The sequence below is a fragment of the Cyprinus carpio genome, chromosome A2, assembly GCF_018340385.1.
Source record: "Cyprinus carpio isolate SPL01 chromosome A2, ASM1834038v1, whole genome shotgun sequence".
Lineage (NCBI taxonomy): Eukaryota > Metazoa > Chordata > Actinopteri > Cypriniformes > Cyprinidae > Cyprinus > Cyprinus carpio.
The window spans coordinates 7,217,007-7,239,551 of record NC_056573.1 but is presented as its reverse complement, the minus strand read 5'-3'; the positions used below and the strand labels follow the sequence as shown (position 1 = coordinate 7,239,551).

Sequence of the window (22,545 nt, the reverse complement as noted above, 5' to 3'; positions counted from 1 at the left end):
AGATTTAAAGGAAAGAGACAGATATGCAGACTCACGTATGCACAAACACTCACATGCACTTCAGCATCAGGACTCATCCGCCTCACTCAGTGTTTGCACATTTATAGCTACATCATCACTATGTGTATGAATATTATACATTTAAATCACCCACCATTAAACATGCATCACCAGATGTGCATTTATATGCTAATGCAGACTGAATATTTTACTGAGAAGAAAGATTTAACCTCTAAAAAGAAAGTGCTCATAACTTTTCCGATTCTAATAGAGGGGCTTGTGAAGGCCTTTGCTGCACTGTAGGTGAACACAAGTGTGTGTTCAACAGCAGACCTTCATTATCAACCTGAAATCAGCTACAGCCCGAGGCCCGACTCAACAGTGACCTACAAATCAGGCGGATGTTTGTATACAGGCTGACCACCAAAGTGCACATATCCTGACTCATGGATGCCTCCAACCACTGGAACACTGGGGAAAAAAAAGGGTCTTTGCATTTCACAAAAGCATCACTAGCAAATCATGGTTGCAAGTTCCATCAGTATAGTTCAGTTATCAGTATAGTTCAACTAGTCTGTGTTTTCCGAAACCAGTTCCAACGAACATTCGCAAACAGCATCGCAAAGGTGGAATGACAGCGGAATGACGTGGACTTTATAAATCTTTATCTTGAGTAAAATAATCAAGCTGGCATTCAGAACAATCTACATATTTAATTTCTAATATATATATATATATATATATATATATATATATATATATATATATATATATATATATATATATATAAAGAGAGAGACAGAGAGAGAGAGAGAGAGATTTAAAGCGCCATTTTTGAAGATTGCGCATATGCACATGTGCTCTAGTACATAAGAAAGTGCCGAGGACTAAATCTGGAAATAAAGCAGAATAATTGAGAGGAAAAAAGGAGAAATAGCCCTCAGATCCTATGTTCATAATTTACAAAAAATCTGGCTTAATCTTAAATGGATTATTTAAAAAAAGAACTTATTACCCTACCAACTACGTGACATCATTAACCATCGTAAATGACAAATTTGTGACGATATTGTTTCGGGAAACAGTCGTGACTTGCTAGTTGATTTCTTTAACGATGCATCAAACGCAGCCCAGAACATCTGTGCATGTTGTTTATGCCTTGGAGCATATCTGCATTAACCCCTTAAGTGTCACCCCCCTTTTTGGGGGTAGAGCTGAAAAGGGGGTGTCCAGATTCAAATTAATGTAATTCTGGAACGGTTTGGAATATGAACCTAATTTTGGGCTCGTTTTTTAAAAACACACTTGGAAGTTTCTTGTTCATGTGAAAGAAGTTGAATAAAATTTAAAACAAAAAAGTTATAGGTGTTTAAGTTTGTTGTAATAAAAAAAATAATTTAATATTTATTTATATTTTATTTAAAAAAATTAAAATAAAATATGTGTTGAATTTAATTTCATGTCAAATGAAAAGCCTTAACGTCTAAAGAAGTGTGTGTTCCAAAATTTGACATTGATATCACAAAAAATGAGGTTTCTGTGTTATTTTTTAGTCGCTATACCAACAATGTCCACTAGGTACTAGTCATGCTCCTTGTATGATTTGTAATGGACGACTGATTTGATTTACAATTTTTTTTTTAATTTAAACAGCAATAAAACATTCTAGATAGGTTGTAAATGATTTTTTAAACCATAAATATGACATATAAAAATGTAATATGACCATATACAATAAAACAACAACTATGGCAGAAAACACATTGGCCTTAGAAACAGCTCTGGCTGCTTACTGAGACTTATCTGAATATCTCCCCTGTTCATTACTGCATAAAGTTATGAGGGTGGGCTCTTTCTAATCAGAAATCTTAATCAAACATAGCTACCAGAGTGTTGTTACAGAAACTTCACAAAAAAAAGTTTATTTCATGTATGATCATACATGAAATTGACATGCATTACATTTTTTACTGAATACTTGCAACATCAATCATACATATACATATACATATTCAATTTATTCTCAAAGTTTTTGATAAAAACTAGAAAAGATGTTTTGTCTGAATTATTGGCAGCCAAAAAAAAATAAAAAATATATACTTTCTTGATTGTATGTGTATGTATCAGCTTTTTGTAACAAAAGCCAACTTCTTGGTGTTTTTTTTTTTTTTTTTTTTTGCTACGCATTTTCTTGTCACAAATTAATGAATTACTGTCACTACATAATTTTAAATATAAAACAGTGGTCAAATATGAAAAATACAATCTCTAAGGTCTCCAATGATATATAGTTTGTCAAGATTGGTTTAGGTTTAGTATAGAATATTATGGTTTTAAATATGTAATGGTTTTGGGCCCACCCGTGGGCCAGTGACACTTATCGCTCATCATAGCTTTGGTCAGTATACAATATACGAATTTAAATGAACAATTCACCCTGAAAGGAAAATTCTGTAATAATTTTTCTCACCACGTGTTGTTCTAAAAAACATTTTTTTTCTGTAGAATGCCAAAGTAGAAAGTTTGAAGAATGTACTTGCCACTCTTTTACATACAATAAACGAGAATGGGAAAAGACTTCAAAATTGAAAAACAAAAACAAAAATGGCATACACACTTTGCACAATATTCTAAGTCTTTTGAAGTCATAAAATAGCTTTGTGTGATGAACAGAATGCAAATATTAATGAAGATGTTGTCCTCTGCTGTCTGCATATAAGACAAATAATTGATAAATTCCTAAAGTTCTTAGATTTTCTTATAAGTTATTTCAACCTTGCCTTGTCAAAAAAAAAAAAAAAAAAAAAAAAAAAAGTACTATAGTGTTATTTTATTCTTATTCATATTATTATTTTGCATTCATATTTTAAATGACCTTTTATATATTTTCAGTTTTCATTTATAGTTCTATAGTACATCTATAGTACTACCTGATTAGTAATTTTTTTTATGCTTATTTCATTTTTATATATTTTTTAAAATTAAATATTACTATTTACGTTTCATACATTTTTATTTTAGTTTTAATTCAGTTTATTTATTTCAAATTATCAAGGTCTGCGTTTTAGTGCTTCATCTCATTTCAGGCAACATTTCTCATTTTCATTTAGTTTATGTATTTATCCAATATTTATATTTATTTCAGCCTAATTTCAATTAACAAAAATATTTACAATAGTTTTAGTTCCCTTTCAGTCGGGTTACTCTCGGCGTCACGTCGATGACCGACGAATTGGGATCTCGCTTCGAGAGACCAATCTACTTTGAGTGTAAACTAAATGAGCCAATGCACATTGGCATGCAATTATTGCATCCAGCTGCAGCTGATCCAGCGTGAGCATAAAAAGGCAGCAGGTACAATGCATACCAGCTTTTCGCTTCGGAGCCAAGCGACGACATCGTTCTGCTCCATCCAGTGTCTTCAGTGAGCTACGAGTTCAACGCACTTTTGGAAGCTTCTAGTGTTGGCGGCACGACGCTTCAGCAGTGGTCGTTTCTGTGTAGAGTGGGTTGCACACTTCATGCTGCATTAGCCCCTTTTGTGCTGCAAGCGGCCTGTGCGTTTCTGGATGTGGTTGTTACCTGGCACCGGGTGATGGTCACGATCTATGCCTCACGTGTCTGGGCATTAAATGTGGCATTCGTGGATGACTCATGTTCCCATTTCGGGAAGATGACCATCTCAGAGCTGCAGACCAGGCTTCGCTACCTCCAGGGGGCGGGGTTCCGTTGCCTCTGCCATGATCTAAGGCTCGTCCTGGCAGCTGCCAGGCAAGAACTACTTCTGGCAGTAGCATGGGTGGTTTGAGGGTCACAGTGGTGGCAAACCCCTCAGGGAACCAACCCTCGGGGCCCACCACTCCTATAGCACCTCCGATCCAGTTGAGCAGCCAATGGAACATGCAGCGAAGGGGTATTTGGTGATTCCCCCGGTGGAACAGTCAGTAGCGATGCAATTGTGTCCTAAGTCTGCCTCCTCCTGGCGGGGAGACCCGTTGCTGTAGGCAACTGTAGGCATTCATCTGGTCTGACCGGCAGTGCCTATACGGCTTGTGGGGAAGCTGCTTCCGCCTTACACGCTATGGTGTATGCTCATCACGACAGCCACTCCCTGGCAGATTCCTCTGAGGAGGATCTACTGACTCAGAGACGGGGCACCCTGTGGCACCCGCATCCAGTCCTGGAAACTTCATGTCTGGTCCCTGGACGGGACGCAGAGGTTCTTGGTGACCTACCCCAAGAGGGAGTGGACACCATCATTTCGGCTACTTGGTCACACTTTGATTTGGAAAAATATTTCAAATAAGTATAATATAAATAAATAAATAAATAAATAAAAGTCACTGTTTTTCCCCCTCTAAGATATATTAATACAAGATTATGCCAAACTACTGAATACAGCTTTCTTTAATTTTTTTTAACCATTTCATCCTTTCTTCTTCATTATGACCTCAGGACAGCTGTACCTTGCTAACATTTTATTTACTTTTCACATTTTTTTTTTTAATGCTCAGCACATTCATATGGTGCAAGATGATGTCTCTTGCTGCACCAGATTCTAAGATAGCAATAATGAGTGCCCTTCATCTGCATAATACATTGCATCTGAGTGGAGGACAGCGGAGGAGACGTCCTGAGTGCTGAAGTGGTAAACCTCCACAGCTAAGAGGGACATGGGAGGGTGAAGACTTTACATAAGGGGGCTTCTCACATGGCTGAACACGGACTGATGGATTGACTCTGACAGATTGCTCAGTCTACCTCCGGGAGCAGTCAAGGAACTGAGCTGGAGTTAACTAGAGCCAAGCTAATGAGGAAGAGGAAGATGGAGTGAGATTATTCCAAGATTATTTGCAATTGAAAAGTCAGGTTAAAATTGTTATGATCATGATGTTGGCACTTTGGAAGGCACTCACATGTAAGGGACACAGTCCTTTGATAGTCAGACATTTTCACCTGGCCAATGATGAAATGGGTGAAAATTTTCAGACACTGCAGGAGGAACGCGAGAGACTAGAATATCAAAGAGTCTTGGGGATGGATTCTTTTGATTTGTACCAGGAAGTAACCAGCTATAAACCACCCAGAACACTCTACAGCCACCTCATAACAACATGCTAAAATCACCTGAACTGCATATCATCAGCCAGATGGGCTAGACATTATTACAAAATAAACCTGGAAAACATGATCAGGACAGGTCTTTCATCATCCTGAGGGGGTTTAGTTTGACAATAATCAGCTGACTCTATTTCAGGGAATCCCAAACATTTTTGTCAACTGAACTGATTAGATGTAAAACATATAATTTACCCCATGATTTAAGTTAACATTTCAATAATTTACTGGCACTTTTGCATTTTCAAGAATCTCTGACATTGGTTAATCGTCACATGCAATTAAATAGATATTTAAAAATATTCAATCTCTTTTTAGTAAATGCTGTGTTCAGTTTTTGTAATTTATTATTGTTGTAGTAGTCACTAATTACAAAAATAAAGACAGAAATAAATGATTGTTGTAAATCACCATTGTGAAATAAACATGAATATTTGATCATTATAATATTATTATTTTAGTGACAATACTAATATTTGTATCTTAAATTCTTCACTTTAAACGTTCAAACGCTCAAGCTTTGAATATTTAAATTCTTCATCCTTTTATTTTGTTGGAACACTGTGGAAATGCTGTAAACTTCTGCCCCCCACAAATGTGAAAATTATGCAAATGTGTAGGTGGATGCTGCACACTGGTGGTGGACGAGGAGACTCCCCCTCACAATGTAGAGCGCTTTGAGTGCTTAGAAAAGCAGAAAAGAGCTATATAAATGTAATGAATTATTATTATTAATTATTATTAAATAAAGTGAACCTAGCGCATGTTGCATTCCCAAATACATGATAAACTTGAGATGGAGTTTGCTGCATGTACTGTGAGCCGAGTACATCAGATCATCAGCTGCTTGCATGAACAGAGTACCGTACTTTGCTTTGAAACACACAGAGCATCAGACTGAGCAACTATTCAGACACACTCTTTGATTTGATAATTGCACTAAGCTATATGGTGATTATTGGGCAACTCCATTTATTTTAATTTACATTGGATAGAATAGATGTGAAGTATCCTCTTAATATTCAGTGAAATATTATATATTATTAGGAAAATCTTGTCAATTATTACTCCCATTATTACACTTCTTTCATTACATGTTGCCCCAAAAACAAATTAATATGCAAATTAGATTTAGTTTATAGAAAACCCATTTATGGTCATTTTACACACATTTTGCAGAAATAAAAATGGTATATTGAATCATTCTGTTATAACATAGTTGAGAATCATCTTTATACAAAGTTTGGTAAAAAAAAAAAAAATCTTGAAAACTAAAACTGTATTGGTGATTTCAAAAAATCAATTGTCTTTGCTTTTTCTAGGGTCTGAAGAGGGTATTTCCAGATCTGGGCCGCACTGCAGCTCCATTTCACTTTGCCAAATAATATCTGATATTTCAAAGAGCTGTATAGTCTACCACAGCAAAAGAGACAAGAAAAACAATGATATTAGCCACAGCAGACTCACAAACAACACAGAACCTTGTTGTCAGTAACCCCCTTCTGGTTAATCACATGCCCATATTATATTATGAATAATTCAATGATCTGTTGTCAATTATTTCACAGAGTGCAGCGGTTGACCAATTAGAATCAAGACTTGAGAATTGAGAATCGGAGACCTAAGGAATGTTAAGTGACTATTGCAAAAATGTTACATGTTCTGTACTGCATAAGAATTAAAACAACAAAAAAACAGCTTTATGTTTCTGTAGCAGTACATAAATGTTTTTATTTTAAAAAAATATTCCACTTATTTCAATAACAAATGATCACTAATTATGCCAATCTCTATGATGTGCTTGTTTTGAGGGCGAGGAAAACAATTTTCACCATTGTATGTGCTAACTAGACTTCTTCCAATCTAATAAGATTATTGTGACTACAACGTGAGATACATACTGGTTTCCATGGAGATTAAGACCTCTGTATCCATATCTGGGGAATCTGTATTCTGTATCTGTATCTGTACAAAGTACAATCCAGTTATTCAGGCTGACATATGTTCATTTTTGGGTAAACTAACCCTTTAAGACAGACTTAAAACACACACACACACACACACACACACACACTGCCCATCCATAAAAAAAATTTACCACCTGGATTTAACTAAGCAAATAGTTAAGATCCTCCCATTGGATAATTACTGCATGGATGATTATGTTATGTGCCCAAAGAATGAGGTCAGCTGACCACCTGACCAACATCACCACCTGATTTAACATCATTTAGTTTAACATGGATTGGCCAACACTGAGTCCAGAGTCAGACCTTATGTTAGAATCTTTGAGATGAGCTGGAGAAGACTTCTGACTCTCCCATCACCAATACAAGTACCTGGCGAAAAATTAATACAACTCTGGACAGGAATAAATGTTGTGACATTGCAGAAGCTTATCGAAATGCATGCCATAATCAAAGCTAAAGGCAGTCCAATGAAATATTAGAGTCGTAACTCAAATATATATATATATATTCATGATATATATATATATATCATATTATATACATATATATATATATATATATATATATATATCCATAGTATATAGACCTTTGCTGTAGATGGATGAACTTGGGACAAGTAGGAGGATAACAGACGTTCAGGATAGCCACTTCATTTGATTGATGAAAGGATCTGTCTGTATTACCAAATTTATTCTGAGTTTATTTCACTTTTAACAGCCACTTCATTTGATTGATGAAAGGATCTGTCTGTATTACCAAAAACTGTGTGATAATAACTCACAATTGTATTATATAAACGTCCACTTGTTTATATAAAATCAGAATCGTGGGAAATTAACTTGCAAATGCAAAAGCAAATGCAATATATATATATATATATATATATACACACACACATACAAAAAAAAAATACACATATATATACACACACACTGTGTGTGTATATGTTTGTGTATACACACACACATGTATGTATACATATATATGTGTGTGTGTGTGTGTGTGTGTTTATTATATCTCAGTACTTTTAAGGCCTCTGGATGTTAAGTAGAACACAATAGAAGCTTGAAAGTTTTGGATCATAAACTGATGAAAAAGGTAGAAATTCTTCTTCAGCATTTCGGTTTCAGTTTAGAATGACATGAGGGTTTGTAAATGACACAATTTCAGTGTGAACTATCCCTTTAAGTTCTCTGATAAATCATACTTTGTGCATTGAAATTGTACTGCATTCTGCTGGAATGAAAAATCAAACCTCATGCTATTCATCGAGGAAATTATTTTCAGTTCGACTGGTTCACAACCGAGCCAAAAAAGGACAAAAGGAGTACAGCCATGCATCCTCCTCCTTCAGCTTTGATTCCCTAAAGCCATAGCTCTGAAGCATCAAACTGTCAAGCCAACAAAAGCTGAAGACAAGCCTTCTCAGAGCAAAATCATCACAACACACAGAGTAATTGAGTTTGGAGAAAAGCTCCTTCAGCGGAGTACTCTGTGATTAGTCTCTGACATTTAAAGCCTGATTTAGAAGCGAGAACGATCGCTGCACAAAGGGGATAACCTCATCCTCAGCCGGAGATACACGGGTTGATGCAGGAGATAGCACAACTAATAAGTACTCTTAGAGGAAAAGACGAGGTTATGGTCCAGTGTTCCAACTGCTATGACCTCAGGCACTGACTAGATTTGATAAATACATTAAACATGGGGGATTTCACTAAGAATGAACTGTTTATTTGCACTTTGCACTGTTTTATTAGCCAATTCATTAAAAGAATTACACTTCTGGTGTTTGGAATACTAAAAATTTTTTAATCTTTTTATTTTATTTATTTTTTTATTTTTTTATAAAAAGTCTGTTATGCCCACCAAAAAAAAAATAAAAACAAAAAAGGCATCATTAATCCAGTCTTCAGTGTCACTAGATCCTTCAGAAATTATTCTAATATGCTGATTTGTTGTTCGAAAAACATTTCTTATTATTATCAATGTTGAAAGCAGCAGGGATGCTTAATATTTTTATGGAAACCGTAATACACTACAAAAGTTCCAAAATTTAAAAGTTTGTGTAAAATAAAAAAAATAAAATTAAAACATAATCAACAAGGACAAATTAAATTAATCAAAAGTGAAAGTGACAGTAAGTTACTTTTTTAATAAATATTGTTCTTTTGAAAAAAAAAATCATGGTATCAAACAAACAAACAAAAACAAAACAACAAAAGCAGAAACAGTTTTCAACATAAATAATAATAAGAACCGTTATTAACAATAAAACACCAATAATAATGAATAATAACTGAGCACCAAATATGCTAGAATGATCAAGAGTAATGGCCACTTAAAATTCAGCTTTGCCAACACAAGAATAAATGATATTTAAAACACATTGAAACAGAAAATAGTTCTTTTAAATTGTATTAATATTTTAGAATATTACTATTTTACTATTTTTCATCAAATAAAAGCACCCTTGGTGACCATAACAGACTTCTTTCAAAAATAATAATAAAAAAAATCTTAATTATTCCAAACTTGAAGTGTAAATCAGTTACCCAAACCAAAATTCAGTTTAAGTCATAATTCTTCTTCTCACAGGCTGCTTCTGAGTGCTCAGTTGTAGAGGATGCTGCAGATTACTGTAATCTGGCAAACTCCACTGAGACTGTACAGTAGCGCTTCACCGCTGTACTCCAGGGACAGGAATGGGCGCCTGCTTACAGTAAAGCCAATGTACTTAGAAAAGAGGGATATTCATGCTTAAAACAATGAAAATGACTTAAATGAACTGTCTGGTGAACAAATGGTGCTTGGTTAAACTGGATTGTGAGTGATTAGTTATGATGATGCAGATGTTACTGCGTGTAAAGGTGATGTAACAATTCAGTGAATTCATCATTAGTGTATATTGCTTTGGCTATCTTAAATAATTTTATGCTCTTCTGAAATGCTCTTTTAATGTGTCTGTCTTAAAGTTATTTAACTGAACTTTGATGATTAAACTTATAAATATATATTTTTTTTATCTAAGAAGAGATCTACTCTTCTTTAGAAGAGAATTACTTTAAAGTATCAGACATCATCCAATTTACTTTTCTCAAATAAGTAATTGTTTTATAATTATTTACAAATACAACTGAAAAGCATTCCCATTAATCTAGTCATAGTGAGAGAAAAAAAAAGTATTGTTACAGTATGTTTAGAATTACTAAAAAGACTATTTTAACAATACAAGAACAATACTGTTTAAAAGTAACACTACCCATTAGTGGGTGAATAAACTTTAAAGGGCTCTTGAAAGTCTTTATACCACGTGACACAAAGTAACGAGTCTTTGGCTTGAAAAAAAAAAAAGATGTCCATTCAGCATTCTCTTATAACACTAAAACACTGTCTCTTTGAAACAGAGCAAGAAAAACACCTTCATTATCTGTGACGAGTGGCCACAAGAGAATCTGACCTGAAAACCACATGCTTATTTTTTGAGCATTACGTTTATTCAGTTTTTATTTTTATTTTTTTTTTATTTTTTAAGTTTTCACAAAACAGTCCCTGCATCACTCCACAGCACATTTGCATTAAATTCTGCTATCATAGAGTCTCTATGAAATCCTGACACCTAGTAATGGCTTGGGATTTATTTATTTATTGCCTTTTTATTATTATAGATCTTAGAAATTACTTAGACTAAAATAGCAGAAAGTTACACACCAAAGTTAATGAGAGACATCATGTCTTAACTGCAACAATGTAAATGTTTTGGCCAGAAGTACTTTATCTGTCCAAACTACTTTTTTTTTTTCTACATGACAAAATGACAGCCAATTAAAAAATATTTAATGTTTTATATTCAACTGTGAATCATGATTTTGACCCATAGGATTTCACTACGAGTGGGTCTCCTTATAGAAAAAACACATTAATTCATTCCCCGTGTTTTCCACAAAATCCACATGTGATTTTAACATGTACATTTCACATGTGTTGTTTTCATGTCAAAAATTCATGAAATTCATGTAGTTCTTTTGTAGTTCTTTTAGTTTTAATTTTACTATATCTGGCAACTCATACTACACAGCACCCTACGAAGGACAAATTTTCTTCCCCAATTCAAGAATCTGTTGCCCTATTTGAAAATTGTGGCACACAATCAACATCCAACTGAAGCAAATCTGCCATGAAGAATGGGGCAAAATCATACCTGAACAGCTTTTTGTTTGCCTGATAAAAAGACTGTGGAATTAGGTAAAAAAGCAAGAAGAGAAAATATAAGGGCTTGAACATAAAGGGAATGGCAAATATAGAACTGATTTAAATATATATATATTTCAACAATAGGTTCATATGAGATCATTGCGTTTGGTCTTCAGATGGAATAATTTCAAATGCTTGGACATTTTGTCCAGAAGTAATATTTTAATAAAGGAATCAGTAAAGAGACTCTCTGCTCAACATTCTCACTAATAAAAATTGATGAAGAGAAAGAAAGAGATGGATATAGAGAGATCAAAGGTTCTGATGTAGTCTGCATGAGTCCAGCAAGCAGTAGGGAACGTCCAATCATCAGATTCAAAACTGAACGAATGCTAGAGAGACGACTCATCCAGCTACACATCGCCTGCATTACCCCACTGAACAGAACATTCACATATTTATGAAAGTCATTAGCAAATCTCTGTTGTGACAGTTGGATATCATCAATCATGACAGCCCTGAATCCATTGCAATATCCTGTAGTCCTCCAGAGGATTTCTTAAAACCACTGGGGTTTGGACAGCAAAACCACTGTATCAAAAAGTGACAGGTGTTCCTTCAGTAACATTTGAATATGACAATCCCTGTATCACATTCTGGAAAATATTCAAAAGTATAAAAGAAAAATAAATACTGAAATATGTCCTAGATTTAAGCAGAAATTTAGGAGAAGTAGTCAGTGTCAACCTCTAACATTTGGTTCATTCCAAGGTGCTTTGCAAGGATTTTGGCAGATATGTAAATGCTGGAAATGTATTCAAACCTCTCTAAGGCCAGAAACATAAGACAAATGCCAGGTGATTAAATAAATAATCTTACGTAAATTCTATGCAAATAACTCTCACAAGTAAACTACAGTATAGTAGGGAGAGCACAGCAAACATATTTTTTGCATTTATATTTGCTAGAACTGCAAAATAAAATAAAGAAATACTATTTAATTTCCATTTATTTCTAAAAGAAGTAAAAAAATATAGAGAGAGAGATGGATTATGGCAGCAGATGTCAAAATTACACTCACTCCCTAAGCAGCTCTTATTAGAAACCACATTGCAGCTGTAGTTTCCTGTAATGTAATGCAAAGGTACAATAATGCAAAAGTATCGTGATATAAATGTACAGTCATACAAAAATAAAAAAGAAACAAGACTCTCAAGACTTTCAAGACTCTCATTTTAATAATAAAATGCAAACTGTTAAATAAGATCACTTAATAAATTAAATAAATTAATAAATGAGATTAAATGAAGGACCATCACCTTCAACTCAACCTTGCCAAGACAGAACTGCTTGTGGTGTAGTTCCAGCAAACCCATCATTTCATCACAATTTCATCATCCAGTTAGGCACATCAACCATAACTCCTTCAAAAACAGCCAGAAACCTTGGAGTTATGATTGATGATCAGCTGACTTTCTCAGACCACATTGCTAAAACTGTCCGGTCCTGCAGATTTGCTTTATTCTACATTAACAAGATCAGGCCCTTTCTTTCGGAACATGCTGCACAACTCCTTGTTCAAGCTCTTGTTCTGTCCAGGCTGGACTATTGCAATGCTCTCTTTGCAGTCCCTCAATCAACCTAAAACAAACCACTACAAACAACCCAGAAATGCGGCAGCAAGATTAATTTTTAATGTGCCGAATAGAATACACGTCACACCTCTGTTTATCAATTTGCACTGGCTACCAATAGTTGCTCGCATAAAATTCAAGGCATTGATGTTTGCCTACAAAACCACCACTGGCTCCGCACCCCTTTACCTAAATTCATTACTTCAGACTTATGTGCCTCTAGAAGCTTGCGTTCTGCAAGTAACGTCGCTTGATTGTGCCATCCCAAAGAAGCACAAAGTCACTTTTACGTAGGGCTGCACGTTTATGACAAAAATCATAATTGTCGATTATTCCCTTGAAATTGTAATTGCGATTATTAATTATGATTATCACAATTTACATTGAATGATGTTTATACCATTGTTTGATGTATTTTATATGAAAATACACAAGCTGAAAACACTCTAACTGAAAAACTTTTAGTGCTTTTCTATAGTATTAAGCCCCAAATGTCAACTATACATCAGATTGGTTTCTTCTTTAAATTATAAAAAAGTAAAAATAATGAAAAGGTATTATAATGTTCCTAAAACTAAAATTTAAAACAACGAATAAAAAAAAACTTAAGATAACACGTAGAAAGAAAAAACACATCTTAACACAGAATAACATAAGTGGACTTTAATACAATTAATTGCCGCTTTGAACGATTACATAATTGTGGTATCCATAATTGTAATCGCGATTAGAAATTCGATTAATTATGCAGCCCTACTTTTACGGACTTTTTAATTAAATGTTCCCTCCTAGTGGAATGACCTGCCCAACTCAATCCGAGCAGCTGAGTCCTTAGTCATCTTCAAGAAACGGCGAAAAACACATCTCTTCCATCTTCATTTGATACTATAACTTTAGCACTCTCTATTCTAATTCTATTCTTAAAAAAAAAAAAAAAAAAAAAAAAATCTAACTAGCTTTCTAATCTTTTTGTATTTATTTATTCATTTATTATACAATTAACAAAAGCAAAAAAAGACCTCTAACACTAGCTTGCTCTATTCTTTTTCTATTCCATCTGTTTTCTTTTTATTTATTAATTAAAAGCCCTTGCTACGTGTATATTTCAGCAGCACTCACAAACATTTTACTATGAGTGTAATACAAAACTTTCCACATAATTTATTTTTATTTACTTAAAATAACTGACAGTCATGAAATCATTATTCCCATTATACAGAACATAATCTTCTAAGTAAGTTCAAATTCAAATATAACACACACACAACACAAGATCACACACAAAAAAAAAAAAAAAAGCCAAAAAAAACAAAAAAACAATATAACAATAATATTAAAATCCTCATAATATTTATTTAACAAAAAAAAAAAAAAAAAAAGTAATTTAATAAAAATAGTGCAAAATAGAAAAAAAGTGCAAAAACTGTTACTCAGAAGATATTAAATTATAACAATAGATGTTACAATATAATAAAACACCAAAACACGTGGTTACCACCAAAACACAGCATAAACATTTGTCCAAAATAAATGAGTTCAGGAATAATAATTTTAAACTCTGGTGACCAACAAAGCTTGAGCACCCTGACCCTCTCTCAGATCCCATATTTCCACTTATTTGAGAGCTGTACAACACATAGCTGACTATGTTACCAATTACGTGCATTGCTGTCATTGTATAAAAGGCTTACTCCTACATGTCAGGTCTTATCTGTACATCAGTACATTGTACTTCCTGAATAAGGCCCCAAATGTTTCCTACGATGCTACATGAATCTTTGCAGTAGAACATAGTGCTGCGATTTTTCAACAAATTGGTGCACCTCCTTTGAATCAAATACATAGTTCAGCTGGTAATGGGTTTCAGTAAGAAAGCTGTTAAACCCTCAGCCTGCTGTTTTCCAACCATTTTGTCATTTAGACTTTCCAACAACATTTAACTAAAGTCTTACCTGATGAATAATTTCAGCCACTGGGAGTTGGTCCACATATGTCAACGATTCGATTTGTATATCGCTGCTTCCAGACCTAAGGAAAAAACATGAAGAGATAACAGTCTTTACAGCAGACAAAACAGGTCCTTTTTTAAATGTAATGTTATCAAATTGTGAAAGGTGAAACAGATACAGATTACTTGTTATGTGTTCTGTAAAACTGAAAGCACCTTCTAATCTAGTGTGCCTGTTGCTCAGTGGTAGAGCATTGCGTTAGCACCGCAAAAGGTTGTGGGTTCAATTCCCAGGAAACACACATACTGGTAAAAAAAATGTGTAGCCTAAATGCACTGTAAGTCACTTTTGGATAAAAGCATCTGCTAAATGCATAAATGTAAATCTAGCTACATTACTATGCAGTGGGCAGAAGAAGCCAAAGCCTCACCAACGTGCAGCCATCCCCCTCATGGCCCCTTTGACCCTCATGTAGGCCAGTAAAGCTCAGGAAAAGACGAAAGAGTCGGCTTCAGCCGTCTGTCTGCGACTTCATACATGAGAGGCTGCTGAAATTAAATTCAGTATGCAGCTCTCAATTCCACACAACAACTGACCGAGTATGATCTGGAGTGGAAGGTACCAAAACAAAAACAATTTTCCTTGATAATGAATGGATGGAAGACAAGAGGAAATGGTAGAAAACCCTCCATTAAACCTCACTGGACTACATTATTTGTGGTATCTATAATTTCTCTCTGTATGAAATGTATCTGTATATTTCGCTCAAGGGAAACATGCATCCAGAGCTAGCTGGAGCAACACTATTATACAGCTTGCAGGACAAATAAAATGAATCAAGCATTTTAAATATTTATTGGGTGACATGGGGGTGGTGAGTGACAGGCAATTTTAGAGTTGTCTTTGCAATTCACTGAGCAAACAGCAAACAAACTGAAAAGTGTTTGCATGAAGAATAATACTGGAGGTTAGCAAAACGACTGTAGCACAGCTATATGTTTGAGACCGGAGGCAACTGGTAATCTATAGTTGGGCACAGCATTTCACAGGACAAATCATTCCTGTATTTCAATGAGTGGCCTGGGCAGCCAATTCATGGCCCTCGGGGATGAGGCTTTTTCTGTTAGTTGACAAAATGGCCTGTCATTCTAGCCATGTGTATAGCATAGGCACACTAAACCACTTTTGGTTTCAGTTGAAATGGCTAGACTTGAATTACTGCAAAACGGAAAAGCAAACAGAACACAGCTAGATTATTTACTGTGAGCCTGTCGGCTACAACATCTGCACTCGAGCAATGGAACAGCAATAAAAACTGCGGTAGCAATGAAACAAGTCATTTTTCACTGTTTCATACTGACAAGTAGTAATATAAACTCTATTTTTTAATTTACGTTTTCAGAAGAAACTGTGAGTTGTGTTGCACTCTCCACAAAACTCCACATTGCCAGCAATGAGCTTGCTAATATGTTCTGAATTGGTGTTTGCATGCTGCTATGCGGCAGATAGGATATTTTTGGTGGTTGTTTTATGGTTTCTTACTTGGCCAAGTCAAAAGAGCCCACCTTTTTTTTTTTTTTTCTTATAATAATCTGATCCCAAGATCTATATGCATCCCAGTATCTCAGAATCAGCCTTCAAATCTTTGTTGAGAATCTCCCCAACAAGCCGCACAGTTCAAGGTGTAATTCATGTATGTAATACAAATGATGCAGGACAAGTCATGCAAAAAAAAATTAATACTTAGGCCTAATTACACAGACACCAATTACCGTCACTGGAGGTTGCAGAGTATCTGTGGGGTTGCTACCTGAATCCATTATCCGACTGTATTAGTTCCATTGGTTGTTGCTACATTACACTGCATTTGCATAAAGGCCCAGACACATCAAACTGACAAAAAAGAATGTCACCTCACATTGCCTGCCTTTTGGCCAGAAAGTTGTGTTTCAATAGGCCGCAAAGACTACAGTCATCGGCCAACAAGCACATATGTTCTGTGCCTGTGTGAGCGCAAATTACTCTCCATACCAGCAGGTGGCAGTAGTCTGTATTCATAATTCAAAAAGAGAAACCAGAAGACTTGCACTGCATCCGAAATCGAACACTTCCCTACTTTATAGTATGCGTAAAGCAGTACACCAAAAGAGTATAATTTCCGAATTTATAGTATTGGAAAAAAGTACCCGGATGACCTACTACTTCCACCCGGATTTTGAAGTGCACATGCAATGGACACTTTACTATCCCATGAGGCCACAGCAGAGGTTTTATGAATGGCAGTGAAGCGACACTGGTAGGTCATGGGATAGTAACAGCATGGCAGTAGTACTGTACAGTATGTCCGAATTTCATTCATACTGCCCATATTCATCCTATACAGAACATAATCTTTTAAGTAAGTTCAAATTCAAATGTAGTACCTACTCAGTACACGATTTCGGACCAATTCAACATACTCAATTAAAAAAAGAAAGTGCCAAAAACTAGGCCAACGGACGATTGTCAGATTGGTGTGTTACAGCCATAAAAGTCCTCATGAATCCAAAACTGACTTGATTTTATTTGCCGCACATTACTAGTCATGCAGTAAACAATTATTCAGTTAATCAAAGTTAATCCACAAATGTTTGTCTGTATAATCTTTAGTCCAAATCTGAAAATGTACTTCCCCTCTGGAATGGTATTTCTCTTTTGACATCAGTTTGAGAGCTTAACCTCACCGCTCTAACTTTCAGTCTGCTGCAAGCTAGAGATGGCAAGGAGGTGCACTAAAATCAAACTCCACCCTCTGTTTTATTAATTCAGTATTCTGTTTCACTCTGAAGTACATCACAGTACTGAAGTAAAGTCAGTCTCAACTTCTGGTTCATGTGGACTTTAAAGTGGAGATCTGATCTAGATCAATAGATTTTCGTCATAGTTTTTGTCATTCAAAAAGAGTTTTAGTTAGTTATTGTCTCGTTGAAAATGTAGTTGACAAAAATTATGACAAAAATTATTCATCAACGAAATTGCCACTGCTTAGCAAACACCACTAAGTGCTAAAGCATTTCAGGAAATATGAGGCAATGTAGCAAATAAACCATTTTAAGAGACAAAATTATTCAACATCCATAACTGCAATTTCGCAACTGTTATACAGGATAAACTTTTAATCAAAGAGATATGGTAAATTTATAAGAAAAACCATCAGAAGGTGTCTAGAGAGGGCGAGTGTGTACTGAGAGTACACTTTCATTTCCTTTACGCCCACACCGTACCTCCTGATTTATTTTTCATTTCGTAACATCACCTGACATTTAATTACTTTGAGACTTGAGACTTGCGCTAGGCAGTCAACATCATCACCCTGGGCAAACCTGAATTACAATACAGTCTCATAAAGAGTGGGCACGTATTATAAAGACGAGTGGGGAGTCTATTAAACCGTCCTCCTCTGTAAAACTTAATTTACCTAATGGAAGCCCTCTGAAACAGCAGCAGATACTGCGGAGGAAAGAAGGCGGAAAACAGGATGGCTAAAATATGATTTAGTGTTATAACGCCTCTACTGTCATGCTCAGAGAGACATCTCATGGAGGGGGTTGAATAAGAGTTGTGTTACTTTGATGAATAGAAAGTTCAATGAACAGCATTTATTTGAAATAGAAATCTTTTGTAACATTACAAATGTCTTTACTGTTTAACAGTTGAATGCAGTTTTTCTTCTGCTTTTTTATTATTATTATTGTTGTTGTTGTTTTTTTCTTTTCTTACTTAACCTAACATTTTGATTGGTAGTGTATAATGGTTTCCAGCTGGAAAAACATTTTCAACTGATAATTATAAGAAATGTTTCATGAGAAGCAAATTACTAAATTAGAATGATTTGGTTTGAATGATATGAAAGATCATGTGACACTGAGGACTAGAGTAATGGCTGCCGGAAAGTCAGCATTGCTATCACAGAATTAAATGACAATTTAAAATATTAAAAGAAAAAACAGTTATTTTGGTCAAATAAACGCAGCCTTGGTAAGCATAAGAGACTTCTTTCAAAAACATTAAAAAAAAATCTTAATTATTCCAAACTTTTGACCAGTAGTGAAAATATAAATACTGCATCACCCTTATATAATACTTTCAAGGTATGACACTCTTTGGAAACCTGAAATCTGTGTTCCATAGAAGAAAGAAAGTCAAAGCTGGTAATCAAAGAAGGTTAAGTGAAAGCTTTCCACTCCTAATGGCATGCCGGCATGTTGTTTCCACATGACAGACATGCATTGCTCCAGATGTGACACAACTAGTCCATAATGTCAGAGGCCCAGACAGAGTGAGCAAGGTGACCGGGCCTTAGAGAGTGGACACATGTCTTTGTCAATGCAGTCTGATGATAGAAGACACCAGGGACATCAGCCATGCATGACAGCTGTAAGACAGCGAGAGACAGGGGACAGAGACCTCCCCTCAGGTGCATATGCTGCCGTTTCAGCCACAGACGTGCCAGTATAGTGAGTCATGACAGCCTGCGACGGTGGGGAAAGAGAGAATACTTCCACTTCCCAAAGCAACAGTCACTGTTAGAAACTAGCACTGGCTGACAGCTTGTTCGGTGCATAGGCTGATGAACCGGTGACCTAACCTACTTCGGTATGCTTGAAATATCAGTTATTAAGAACAAAACTACACCTATCACCATTATTTAGTATTATTTTAGCTTTTTTTTCCTGTTATGTTTTTGAATTATTGTGATGTTTTTATCAGCTGTTTGGACTCTCATTCTGACGGCACACAATCGCTGCAGAGAATTCATTGGTGAGCAAGTGATGTAATGCTACAGTTCTCCAAATCTGTTCTGATGAAGAAACAAACTCATTTACATCTTGGATGATCTGGAGGTCAGTATATTTTCAGGAAATTATATTATATTATATTTTCAGTATATTTTCAGGAAATATTTTTAGGAATAGTTCACCCAAAAATGAAAATAAACTCACCTGCCAATTATTTCAAACCTGTTTGAATTTCTTTGCTTCTGTTGAACAGAAAAGAAGATATTCTGAAGAATGTGGGTAACTAAACAGTTGGCGGTAATCACTGAGTTCCATAGTATTTTATTTTTTTTCTCCATAATATGGAATTCAACGGCTACCATCATTCTTCAGAATATTTTCCTTTGTACTGAACAGAAGAAAGACAGTCTGTAAAACTTTAGGGACCAGTTCTCACTATTAACCATTTGCTTATTAGCATGCATATTACTAGCATATTGGCTGTTTAGATATTCATAAAGCACATATTAAAGGGTCAGTTCACCCAAAAACCTTAACACCAGAGCTTACCCTACGCCTACATCTACATCATCCGCTGCAACACCACTCTCTCATGAACATGCATTTGACAGTTAGCGGAAGCTAGAGATTATGGTTTATAAAGTTTTAAATATAGATTTGTTTTTACACAAACGCATAGCTTCACATCAGAAGGTCTTTATTAACCCCCTGGAGCCATGTGAAGCACTTTTTATGATGGATGGACACACTTTTTTGGGCTTCAAAATCTTGACTACCTTGAGGGTGAGTAAATCATAAAATAATTTTTATTTCTGGGTGAACTATTCCTTTAATGCCTTATTCTGCATGACCATCAGGGCTCGCAAAATTTCAAAATCCCTGGTAGCCCTTTGGGCAGGCATCCTTCAGGTTTTGCTAGCCCAAAATGAATTTAACTAGCCCGAATAAAAAGATACATTGGCTGAACTTTACTGTGGACAAATCAGCATGATCAACAAAAACTAGTGGCATATCAGGATGTGACAATTCAATAAACCTATGATGCGATAAAATTCACAATACAGATTACAGCATACAATTTATATATTTATTTATTTTTACATAATGAGATTTAAGACAAATTCTAAATGAAAATGTGTCCTTTTATTATTTCTCAGACAAAATGCTGCATATTTCTTTGTGAAACTGAAATGTTGAATAATAAAACTAACTTAAAATTTTAAAACAAATCCCAAATCAAATAAAAAATTATACAACTAAAATAAATCTCTTCATATAAACAAAGGTAAAATCAGAGGCAACCATTTGAATTACTATCCAAAAAAAGAGGCTAAATACATGTAGTTTGGATTGTATAATTTAAAAATTTGAAGCAAAAACAGAATGGTCTGATTTTAGTTTTGTGAATGATAAGCAAATATCACTCTCTGACAGCAGGTGGCACTAATGGAACACCAGGTATTTAAAGGCTGCTGCCCCTCTAAGACCGAATGCACAGATCCAATATAATAATGCACAGGATATTTCTTTCTCCACTGTATACGTTCACTTATGCTTCACTACGATCCATTTCACCCCTACAAGCGAGTGAACAACGCAAATCAAGTTAGGAATTTTACATCACTATACAAGATAGCCCGTCGGGCAGGGCGGTGATACACTTTGGTAGCCCGAATGGAAAACACAATAGCCCCGTGACATCGGGCTAGCGATTTTGCGAGCCCTGACCATATTTTAGATCCCTTAAAGGGGTTATATGATGCTATATATGTTATGTTGCTAAAGAGAACATTATTTTGTGTATTTGGTGTAATGAAATGTGTTTGTTTAAGGTAAAAAAAAAAACACATTTTCCACATACTGTACATAATTTTTTCTCCTCTATGCCCCACCTTTCTGAAACGCATAGATTTTTTTTCAAAGCTCATTGGTCTGAAAAGTGAGGTGTGCTCTGATTGGCCAGCTATCAAGTGCATTGAGATTGGCTGAATGCCTCAAGCGTGTGACAGAAATGTTACGCCCCTTACTATACTGTGATGTGTCCCGGTCACAACACCGGTGTGACAAGACAATAACAATAAAATCCATTACAAACGAGCCATTTTTTTGTATCCAGTGGGTACACAGTTACAAATTATAATGACTTATACTGTCTTTTTATGCGTTGCATTGCATCGCGCCGCGTAAATATGAAACATCTGGATCTGTGATCGGAGAAATGACAAGCAAAAAAGCGCTACTCTACACTGCTCAAAACTCTCGTTTGAATCATCAGTGGCAAATCCTTTAAATATGTAAACGTACTTACAGACTGTGAGTCAGAACAGCCGGCATTGTAGTCTTCTCTCCCAGGATCAGGAAACAGTCCTCTATAAAATGTGCTGCACACTAAATATTTGATTTGAACCGTTCTGGAACAGTGTTGTAAATACAGCTTAACCACTGATTTCTAGTTGTGTCCTCTTTTGGAAGGCCAAACAAAGTATTTTCGCTTTCACAATGAAACAGTGTCTCCACGACATGGTACCGGGTGGCAACAGCGATAATCAAAGTTACGTAGACAGGTGGGGGTGTGTTTAAACGAGGTGTTTTAGGTGAGCGTGGACGAGTCTTAACTTTTATAAAGAATATCTCTTTGAGTTTAAGACTTTAGTCTTTGCAACTTCAGGTATCTTATCGATTCACAAACAGCTTGTAACACTCCAAAGAGAAAGGAAAACTTGAAAATCGCATACCCTTTAAACCTACCCCATACTCTCTCAGAAAAAAAGGTACAAAAGTTGTCACTGGGGTGGGACATCTTTGTACCTAAAGAGTCCATATTGGTACCTTAAAGGTACATATTAGTACCTAAAGTGTACAAAAGTATACCTTTTGAATGGTACCACCCCAGTGACAGCTT

General features: G+C 35.4%; 1 protein-coding gene across 1 annotated transcript in view; it reads right to left on the bottom strand.

Annotated features, from left to right (window-relative positions):
* LOC109083843 (phosphatidylinositol glycan anchor biosynthesis, class K) overlaps nucleotides 1-22,545 on the bottom strand; it is a 44,151-nt gene that overhangs the window by 1,922 nt on the left and 19,684 nt on the right. The window contains exon 11 of the mRNA XM_042714258.1: nucleotides 14,869-14,944. Within this exon, the coding sequence (XP_042570192.1) occupies nucleotides 14,869-14,944 (76 nt within the window). The remainder of the gene's footprint in view (nucleotides 1-14,868; nucleotides 14,945-22,545) is intronic.